This window comes from Rhopilema esculentum, chromosome 5 (assembly GCF_057945365.1).
Source record: "Rhopilema esculentum isolate cy_ngs chromosome 5, ASM5794536v1, whole genome shotgun sequence".
In the NCBI taxonomy this organism is placed as follows: domain Eukaryota; kingdom Metazoa; phylum Cnidaria; class Scyphozoa; order Rhizostomeae; family Rhizostomatidae; genus Rhopilema; species Rhopilema esculentum.
Window position 1 is genome coordinate 86,785 of NC_142819.1, and position 10,656 is coordinate 97,440.

At 37.7% G+C, this 10,656-nt stretch overlaps 2 protein-coding genes across 2 annotated transcripts; one reads left to right on the plus strand and one right to left on the minus strand.

Moving 5' to 3' along the window:
- Positions 1 to 5,866, plus strand: LOC148960169 (uncharacterized). Its single transcript, XM_089108590.1, has 5 exons — positions 1 to 3,063; positions 3,192 to 3,731; positions 4,045 to 4,311; positions 4,695 to 4,865; positions 4,898 to 5,866. The coding sequence occupies exons 1-5, from the start codon at positions 2,188 to 2,190 to the stop codon at positions 5,864 to 5,866; spliced, it is 2,823 nt and encodes a 940-aa protein (XP_088964716.1). The 5' UTR covers positions 1 to 2,187.
- A 645-nt stretch (positions 5,867 to 6,511) lies between these two features.
- Positions 6,512 to 8,813, minus strand: LOC135691500 (uncharacterized). Its single transcript, XM_065209359.2, has 2 exons — positions 8,278 to 8,813; positions 6,512 to 7,873 (listed from the first exon to the last, which is right to left on the minus strand). Exons 1-2 carry the CDS (start codon positions 8,811 to 8,813, stop codon positions 6,514 to 6,516), a joined length of 1,896 nt encoding a protein of 631 aa, XP_065065431.2. The 3' UTR covers positions 6,512 to 6,513.
- Positions 8,814 to 10,656: the final 1,843 nt, after the last annotated feature.

The window sequence follows — 10,656 nt, forward strand, 5'->3', positions numbered from 1 at the left end:
GGCCTGGGAGTTGAAAATTTTACTAAGTTGTTTTCCTGCAAATAGCGATTCGATCGTACCAGGTTCTTAACCCCTGAAAATCTTTCATGTGATTGAATAAAAAATATGCCAAAAATGAGTGACTTAAATTTGAAATCTTTACTGCGAATATTGAAGTTAACCTGGATCAAAGACCGAAATTAACTTTGGGGGGGGGGGGGGGGTGATGGCTGATAAATTAGTCTAACAGCAGCCGTATTTAACAAAATAAAAGTATTTTACTTAGGTTTCCAGAAAATGAAAATCCTGTCGATATATTTATCGCTACCATTATACGATATGTTGGCCCGCCACACACTGAGTCCTCCAAGACGGAGGAAGGGCCTCAAACGAGTTGGATAATACGATATTCTTGCAAATCTTATTATGAAAGGTTTGTAAAGGAGTCATAATCTGTTTTCCAATTGGGATGTCGAAATGGAGCCAAAACCTACTCAATTAATGTATCGGTGCTCATCCGAAAAGTCATAAAAGCATGCCTTTTCAGACTGTCGTGTTGATCAAGTGATGTGAACATGGTGTTTGTGACGTCACGATTATGCGGAAGGCTCGAGCGAACTCATCCGTGCTCGGATAATGCTCGTTGGCTTACTTTGACGCTCAATAACTCGAAAACTGTGTTGAATATTTAAAAAAAATAATGTATCAGGTATTTATGCTCGATATGCCTTCATTTGAGGTCAAGTTATTTTTGCGTGTCAGTTCACCTTTAATTGTCAACGTTCCAAAGTTCAGCGTCATACCGTTACTCCTTTTGCCACTTTCTCGTGTCCTGACGTACGTTTTGATCATGTTAGCCCTTTGTCGCTTTCCAAAGCAGAGCATTTTTTAACAGTGTGACTACTGGGGAACGTTCCCCAGTAGGCCCCATGCTTTCCCCAGTAGTGAACACCAAAATCACAGAATTTCCCCAGTAGTTGGGGCCCTTTCATCTCTCACTTACCTACATATTTATTTTTTGAAAATCAACTTTTAAATCAAGTTTATTGAATTTATAAACTAAACTCAAGATGTGAACGGTTTCCAAAATTGAAAGATAATGAAAAAACCGCCTTTACGCAAACAAACAGAATTTGTTTTTACTCCCAAATGCCTTTGGTGTTTTATTTGGTATTGTTTATAACATCAGGCTCCTCCTCCCCTTTGTTGTTCTGTTCTTTTTCCGTTCAGGTTTTTTGTCCTCACTTGTGAAAGTAAAACAGATGTTGCGGATGTCGGCTTTCATTCACCCCCTTGTGTAATTCCTTTGTCTGAATCGAACCTATGTCGTCATTCTGACGCTCTTTGTTTAAATGTGTGATCATTGACAGAACATTCGCTATATATGTATATCAAGGTCAAGGAAAAGTTTAGAAATATTCATTCGCAATTGATTTTCGCAAGTGCAACGAAGAGCAAAATGAAACGAAAACAGAAATGTGGAAACGATAAAAGAAACGAAAACAAGAAGAAAGCGTTAGTTGCAGCAGCATTGGCCCCAGGACAGAAATCATTGGTTGGAATGTTTTCCCAACAAACTGTGAAACCCTCATCGTCGATATCCAAGGAATCAATTGAAGCCCCTGAAGTTGTGCACGTTGGGGAAGAAAAATTTGCTTCCATTCCGAAAGAAAAGAATGAGCAAAATGACAAACAAAACGAAATCAAGCAGCCTGAAAGCAAAGAAGGTGAGGCGAATTCGATGTGGTACAAAGGGAAGAAACTTGACTCAAGCTGGTTAATTTTGTCAGAGTGCTGTCTTAAAATTCATACAGAAATTAGCCTGCGTGCAGACTCAAAATTTCCTACGTGAAATAGTAGAGTCTGCGCAACAAAGTCAAAAAGCTTGTCCAGCCTCCCTTCCATTTGATAAGCCGCAGCGTCAAGCCGACGCCCGCGTACGGTTTTTGTTTTTGTCAGTTGTTTTCCTTTGAGCGGTGTTGGCTAAATTCTGGGCGCGAACTGATGGAAGAGAAAAATGTATTGCATTCTATGTTTTACGGAGATCGACAAAAGTAAATGTTGGGACTTTAATTTGGAGAAGGGAAGGGGAACTTTAACGTGAAGGAAGCACTGGAACTCTTGGAGGATGTTGTGATTCCATGCACCCCAAAGTCATATGTCTGTAGGGTTTGTCTTCGTATTTTAAAACGCATTCATTGTTCTCGAATGAAAGTAACTGAATTGCAGAATGAAGTTGTTGAGAGATACAAATCCGAAGTTTTGAAACGTGGATTTGCAGTTAAGGAAAAATCTTATAAAAGAGCACTCTTCGCTGATGGTTTTACTGGTGAAGAAAATGCTGAACCACGCCCCGCAAAATCAGCTGTTTCTGAGAGTCAGTTCAAGGCACTCCGTCACAGTTTTTCGTTACAGCAATCGTTTGCCACTACAAGCACACCAATAAAATCTTCTGGAAAAAATAGAAATAACTCTTACGCAACTCCATCTGTGGTTACACCTGAAGATGGAACTAGTGCATCAGATAAATCTAGACCGACTGTTCTTGTAAAGGTTTCTTGGAAATCATGTGCAAAGAAGAAGAATTTGCCTGACGACCTCATATCAGTTGGTTCTATGCTCTGCCGTGGAACATACAAGCAGTTAGCTGGCTCTGTGTGGCGCCATCAAAAATTGCGAGCTCACTTGATTGAACTGTTTTTAAAAGAGATTGACAAGGAGTGCGTAAAACTGTGTGTTGCTAAGGAAAAGCCTGACAAATCAAATCGTGCTTTGAAGATTTCAAAAGAAAAACCTGACTGTAAGAAAGCCTCTGAAGCAGCCAGCTCCCTTAGACTTACTGACAAGGAAGCCATTTGTAACTTCTCTCTTGAAGGCCTGGACAAAGAGCTGCAAGAGAGAGCCCCTCTAACAAGATCCATGCTGATGACAGTCAGTTGGTGTAAAAGTAAAAAGAAGGGTGATGATCTCTTTTTTACTCCAGCTGTCTGTATGGCAGCAGCTGTTTGCCTGAAAAACAGATCCAGACGTATGACGGCAGTACAACTGATCATTTCATTGATTCTGAAACATTCTGGATTCATGGTATGATACACCTCATTACAGTATATGCACATCAAAATCAATAAAGCTATTTAATTGCTAATTAATTGTTACTTATATGATTTAATACAACAATGCTAATTAAATTTGTATTAATTTATCCCTTTTAGGCTACACTCACACGGCTCTGTTCCTTACGGCTTGCTGTTTCACATACTTACTTGTACCGAAAACTGGATGAATTTGGAAAAGATCACCTTTCTGATATAGATAGGAAAGTTTCCATTGATGGAAAATCCCTCTGTGGTTTTCAGCCTGCTACATCTGCAAGAACTACAGTTGCACATGCCCCCGCAAGTGATGGTCGTCAGATTGTTATTGATAACTTCAATTACACATCTGCTCCACATGAAATGACAGAAGAGCGCCAGAACACAGTAGTTAACTGGGTTGGAGCAATGGTAGTTGAGAACAGAGTATCAGGAAACCAGCTCAGTAGTGAAAAACCCGATATTTCACAATTAATACAAATGGATAATGCCCTTTTCCTGCCAAGCGCCATTGACCATAGAAAGCAGCGAGACAACTACATCAAATTGTGTGGTAGGATTGCTGTGAAACATATATCATGTCTGGAAAACTTTACTGATTGTGTTAATCATCACATAAAACATCAGTATAGTTCATTGATGTCCAATCCTACCAAGAGTGTAAGTTAATTTTTTTCCTCCTTATTTCTCATAGACCATATATAAATTTCATTGTCTTCAGTGTCTATTATTCATATCAAAATTGGTGCCTGATCTTTATTTATATAACATATTCCATCAAATCCAACTTCAATTTCTTTTGGTTTCTCAGCATTGAAGAACATGTGTAGGCTGCCTGCTGAACACAGGCTAAAACTAAGTGTACCTCTTTGAATAACAAAATCTTCAATTACCATAAAATTAACCCTGGGCAAGGTCAATTGCAGATTTTTTCAATTTTCTATATAGACCTACATAATTTGTGCTTTTGCAGATTTTTGCAGAAATGATATATGAAAATGAAAACGATTCAAGTGGCATGCAGGCAGTAATGACACATCTTCACAAGACATTTGTGCCCTGTGATGACAAAGATGATCCAAAGATTTTTGGGCAGCAAGGCATTGTTGGTGATCAGCTTACTGTGGAACGTGGAATAAATGCCTTGCTGCAACTTGAGAATGGATTTACTGCCAGTGATAGATTGGAAGGGCTGCACCTGGAGGTTGCTGACTTTCATGGAGGAATGAAATTTCTGCAAGTGAGATATTTGGGCATTTAAAACATTTCATGGGTGTTTAGGTGAATAAAGGTTCTTGTGTGAACAGTTGTTCTAGGAAATCTCAAGCCAAACATAACAAAATTATTGAAAGATGTCAGTCAATCTAACATGGGAAAATTGTGAAACTATAAAAAAATGTAGCACAAGATCAAGTCACACAACAAGATCAAGTCAAAATACTGATAAATTCCCTCATTGTCAATTTTATTCAATGATAAAAAATTATTCTCATCTTTTTGGCAAGTATAATGCACTACAATTATACTAATACCTTCTACTTTGTTTTGCTCATTTTGTTTTGCTTTACTGATTATAATAAGCCCTTAGTAGAATATATTTAATGAAAATATTTAATTTTGTAGGTGGTCTTTGACAATTTCTATGACCCTAAATCAGCAAATGACAAATGCACCATGTTTTCAGACAAAGTCATTATAAACAGGCGCAATGTTAATACAGATGTTAGCCGGAAAGTTGATGGTTGCAAGCAATTTTTCTTCTTGAAATTCATGCAAGAATTGTTGCTGCTTATTGTGAAATTCTTAAAATCAACTCCCCAAAGGAGGCATCATCTTGTGTGGAGGATATTTCCAAATTGAGCCAAAGAGAAAAAGAAGAGTTCTTGAACAGAGTTTCTGCTGAGGTTGTAGACAGTTTTATTGTCCAGGAAAGCAGAAACAACATTTTGGAGAAACGCCAGACCTATGAAGATTGGCTCAACGAGACAAATTTGATCAACGCGCATGGTCTCTTTGTTTGTCGGCAGAAAGGTTGTCATGCTACTTTTAAATTTGATGGTGTCAGGCGCATGCAGCATGAGAAAGCTCATGGTTTACATAAGGCTAATGCAACAAGTCATAAAGAAAAACTGCAAGATGATGTTTTCAATTACCAGTGTGCTTTACTTGACATTGGAATGGTAATTACAAATTTTTTTGATGCTATTTCAGAAGGTGATGGACAACGAGTCATACGTTGTTGGAAATTCATGTTGCTGTTCCTGAGAAATGATGGAGCCCGCAGCAGGAAATATGCCCTTGAAGCACTTTATTTGCTGTGCCAGGTCAATGCACTTTTGTCACCAAGAGATGCACATCGTCTGATTTGGAACCGTTTTCACAAAAACAAACCGGGAAATGGTGGAAACATACCTCTGGACCTTGCATTAGAGCATTACAACAATCTTTTGAAGAATGTTGTTAGAAATCTTGGTCCCAATTCCACCAATAGAGCAGTGATTAATCGATTTTGTAAATCACTTTCTGTTGTGAAGAAGCTGATGTACAGCTTTGACTCAAGCTGCCAAGTGATAAAAGGTTCTGGGAGGCATGTCCAAGCATCAATTGACAATGATCTGAACAAGATTGTTGCCAATTTGATTAAGCACAAGGCATTGAAGCCTGAAGCAGGAAGAAAATTGGTAGCATTTGCAGATGTTAGGCCAAGCTTGTTAGAGGAATTTAATGTTCACGAAATGTACAAGTGGATTAAAGAGCACAAGGAGTATTTCAGACTTCAAAAGGCTGCCAGATAGGTAAAGAATGGTTCAGTTATATTCAAATATTAACATATCAATATGAATAGCATTATCAAGAGAAGAATGAACAATCAATTCATGTTTTGGATGGGTATTTTTCAGTATAAAAGTTTTATTTTTGTATATATCATCTATTAATCTTTGTAACTAAAAATTGTCTTAATGTCTACTAATTGCAAAGCAAACAAAACTTCACCCTGCTTTATCACTGTAAACACAATTTTTAGTATTTTCTAATATATATATATAAAAGGAACTGTTATTTTTCTATTGTTTTCACTTTTGTGTTGAAACAATTTAATCACCCTCCAATGAAAAAAGTGAAATAAAAGCATGTATAGCCTACATACAGTACTTAACACTCTATGGCAGACCATGAAGCAGCAATCTTTAAGGATTATTCTCAAAACTAGATGATGGTCTAGAAAAAGATTAAAATGCTTGGTCATATTACTTTTGTCCCTTATAATTAATTATTTTCGCACTCTCTTTCATTAAACTTGTTTTTGCACCAATTTTTACGTTGCCTCCCCTTTTCCCATCATGTAATATACATTCCATGAGAACAACTAAATACTATTTCAATGTTCACATTTCCATTGGTTCCACTTCCTCATCAATTGTTGGTTTTATATTCTCATAGTTCAGAATATCACTTGATGGGTCCAGATTTGATTGATGGGTCCAGATTTGTCCAGTGCCTCCATTCCTGCAGCCATATCTTGAAGCTGATCTGTATCATCTAGAATATCAATTTCACTGTCATCTCTTACTGCTAACCAAGTATCTTCTAGTTCATCTTCAGCATCTTCTGTTGCTAGGTTTCTTGCTTCATGTAACTCATCTGGTGGTAGGTCACCAAATACATCACTAACAGCAAGAAGAATTTTGACTGCATGCTTCATTCGCCAAATTTCGACAACAGCGAATACATCATCTAATGTGAAGAGATGATCACAATGTCTCAAAACCTGCCAAATATGGAAATTTGTAAACTCTAAACAGATACTTGGGAATGAAACTGATACATGTGGAATTGATTGTCTGTGTGTGTTTTTGTATTCAGTCAATTTTACCTTTAAATTATCCTTTTCTTCCTGTGAAACAGATCTCTTTCTTTCACATATCTGTGCTTTATTTGATGGCCTGTTGAATTCTAATGTCCCACATTTTTTCTGAACTAATGATGGACAACTACAGTTTTTCAAACACACATCACAACAATCACCAGGTGCTACTGCACCATGTGGACCAGGAAAACTATCCTGAAGAAACTTTCTTCTGCATCCATCAGCAACAACATACTGCTTCATTTCTGACTGACAGTGGCTTGTTAAAAAGCCATTATATAACAAATAGCAATGACTTTGCTTACTATCCCTTCCTGCCCGTCCACATTCCTGAAGATATGACTCAACAGTTTTTGCTGGCCCAAAATGGATTATTCTATGCACATTTTTACAATCAACTCCCATTCCGAAAGCCACTGTTACAATTATTATTCTCAAATGGCTGTCCTCTTTATTAATTTCTTTGAGAATGTGATCCTTGACTGATGCTGGTGTTCCAGCATGAAACATTTCAATTAGCCTTGCAGTTGGTATGCATGAATCACCATTATAAAATTTGTCAGCCAACACAATTTCAAACATTTTCCAAATCAAAGCACACTGATTTCTAGTTTGACAAAACATAATTGTTCTTTTTGTATCAACACCATAGTTCTTCACTTCATCAATGACTTCAGAAAAAATAACCTGCAATTTTGTGTCATTGCCTATGTACTTGCAATGAAAAACAATATTGGGTTTCACTGGACTTTTCTCTACAATAAAGGTGCTAAACATCCGCAAATTTAGTGCATTGAAAATTGATGCCTTGGTAGACTTTGATGCTGTTGCAGTGAAAACAGCAATTTTAACACATGAACCAAGAAGTGCTCTAAACTCTCCAACTAATCCAAACCATTTTCTGAAAGGAGTTCCTTGTGTTGCAGTTAGGCCCCTGCAAAATAGAGAAAAATCATATATAGTATTTAATTAATTTCATGTACTTAACATCTAAATTAAGCCATTTACAAGCTACCTAAACAAAATATGCTGTACTGTTAGATACATAAAGACTGAAGAACTTTGATGATTTGCTCTGAAATGTGATAAATTGTTTATTGCCTCTTAGTTTAAAAATGTTTGTTGCAAAAAGATTTGATTGAAAAATGGATTTCAGCTGAATTTTTACTGAATTTATGAACTGCCTATAAAAACCTAAATAAAGCATATATTTGTTTCTACAGGATTTTTTATAACATCTTGAATAAACACATTTTCAGAACTACATTGCTTCAGGGCATGTTTTCTCTCTAATCACGGTGCTCAGTTACTTGACACAATCAATCTTTCGGTACATACCACTGTGCAATACAATGTGCCTCGTCAAATACAACTGCAACGCATCGTTTCTGGAAACATGTGGACATGAGAAATGTACGCCATTTTTCAGAAGCTAGCATTGATTCAGGCGAAGTAAAAATGTAAGTGAAATCTCCGCCATATTCGTCGTCTTTCAAAATACTGTTCAGAACCTCTTCCGTCTGATCTGCATATATTGCAGCTGCTTTTAACCCTAAAGCATTTAATTTCATCACTTGGTCCAGCATTAATGATTGCAGCGGTGAAACAACAAGAATACAACTGGAAAATGGATTTTGATCTAGCAAATAGTCTGCAACGAGAGGGATGGCTTGAAAAACGAACGATTTCCCATATCCAGTTGGAGCACTGAAATAGAGGTCTTTGCCTCTGAAAAATCCACGAATTGCTTTCTCTTGATCAGGATACACTTCATCTACGTTAAGAACAAATTTAGCGAAGCTTAATCCTTCAGCGAACAATTCTTGGTTCCACGCGATGTTCTTTCTACCTGTTGATGTTTCAGTCGCCATCATAGAAATATAAATTTAAAAATGGTTTCGCTTGACACACACACAGCCCTGCAACGCGCGGCGAGAGCGGAATACCGCTCCATGTAGAAATACAATAGAGCCTCCAAGAAGCCAATCAAATCATATGCCAACTTTTTGGCATATGATTTGATTGGGTACAAAACAATATTAACACAGTGGTTTGAACAATAAACAAAGAGATATGGTTGTTCTTCAAAAAGAGGCCGGACAAGCTTTCACACTTTGTTTCGCAGACTCTACTTTTCCCATAGTCGAGTCTGCACGCAGGCTAACAGAAATGAAAAACAAGAAGCGACGCCAGGTAATGACATGTGAGTTGTGTAAGAAATACGAGGAACAGGTTGTAAAATTCTCTGTCAATGGACGCCTGCCTATGGCATCTGGAGTACGAATTGATGGGAAAGAAAAACTGAAATGGGTTATAAATCATTTAGAGTCGCCTTCGCACAATGAATCCAAAAGGTTGAAGAAGCACAAAGATACATGGAGGAGTATGTCAACAGATCATCCATGGGTGAGGATGATTGAAAAACACAAGAAAGAAACTTTGGAATTTCTTCTTAGATTGGCTGTGGATGTCTACAATGACTGCAGAGCCGAAACACTAAGTGCAAGAAGTTGGCCATCAAGATCTCTTTCTTCCGAGCATAGCAATAATTTAATGCGAGTTTTTCAATCAGAAGGGTCGGATGCTGATTTTGTTGGTTTCGAGAAGTCAAGCTTTTATTATTACCGAGATACCGTCACCTATGCTGAAATGAGAAATATTGTTGTTAAATTTGAAATGGAAAAAGTTGCAGCTGAATTGAAAAACTGCATTTGTTATTCCTTACAAATTGATGGAAGTTCTGCTAGACAGCAAATTGACTCCAAGTTCATAACAGCAAGGTATGTGCCAATCGATGAAGTCTGCGTTAAAACTGTATTTCTTGGAGTTGCAAGCAGTGACAGGGGTGGTGCTGCTGGACTGTTAGACTCACTGATCAGTTGTTTGGAATCGGTGAACGTAGACACAGAAAAACTGGTTGCCATTACGATTGATGGGGAAAGTGCCAAAACAGGAAAGAAAGGAGGTCTCTGGAAATTGCTGAAAGATCATGTTGGCAGGGACATTCTGACTGCTTGGTGTGTATGTCATAGATCAGATTTGGCTCTCGAATCTTTGCAAGCAGAAGTGCCTGAGCTGCCGATCTGGTTGAGCAATTTGCTAGCTTCGGTCAACTTTTTTAGAACATCTCCACGAAGAACGAAAATACTTCATCAAGAAGATGAACGTTGCTTGACGTTCCCAAAACATTTTGAGGTTAGATTTGCGCAGCACACACTTAATCTGATCAGGGCTGTTTTGCATAATCTTAAGGCAGCTACGAAAGTGTGGGAGAAAATGGTAAGTGATGAAATCGCATCAGATAAAAAAGTATGTGCCATGGCACGTGGTTTTATGCAAAAATGGAATGCTACTTCGCAGCAACTATGGCAGACAACACTTATGTACAATTTATGCAAGATATTTGAAAGGCTTCAAAAGATATTTCAAAAATCATACCTCATACTACCAGACGTCATAACAGCAAGGGACGCCCGTGTCGAAAACCTCAAGATTATGGATCAAATGCCTATTCCAGGTGGTAAAGAAGAAGATCATTTAAGGAAATTGCAAGAAGACAGCGCAAATAACGAAGCAGAGCAATGTAGGAGAAAAACGGGAAATCATTTTGTCACTGCGATGAGAAGAGACAACAAGGCAGTTAGAAATGAAGTTGTACAATCTGCCATCAACTTCCTGCATGAGCGAATGAACATAGAAAATGACGGAACAATAACA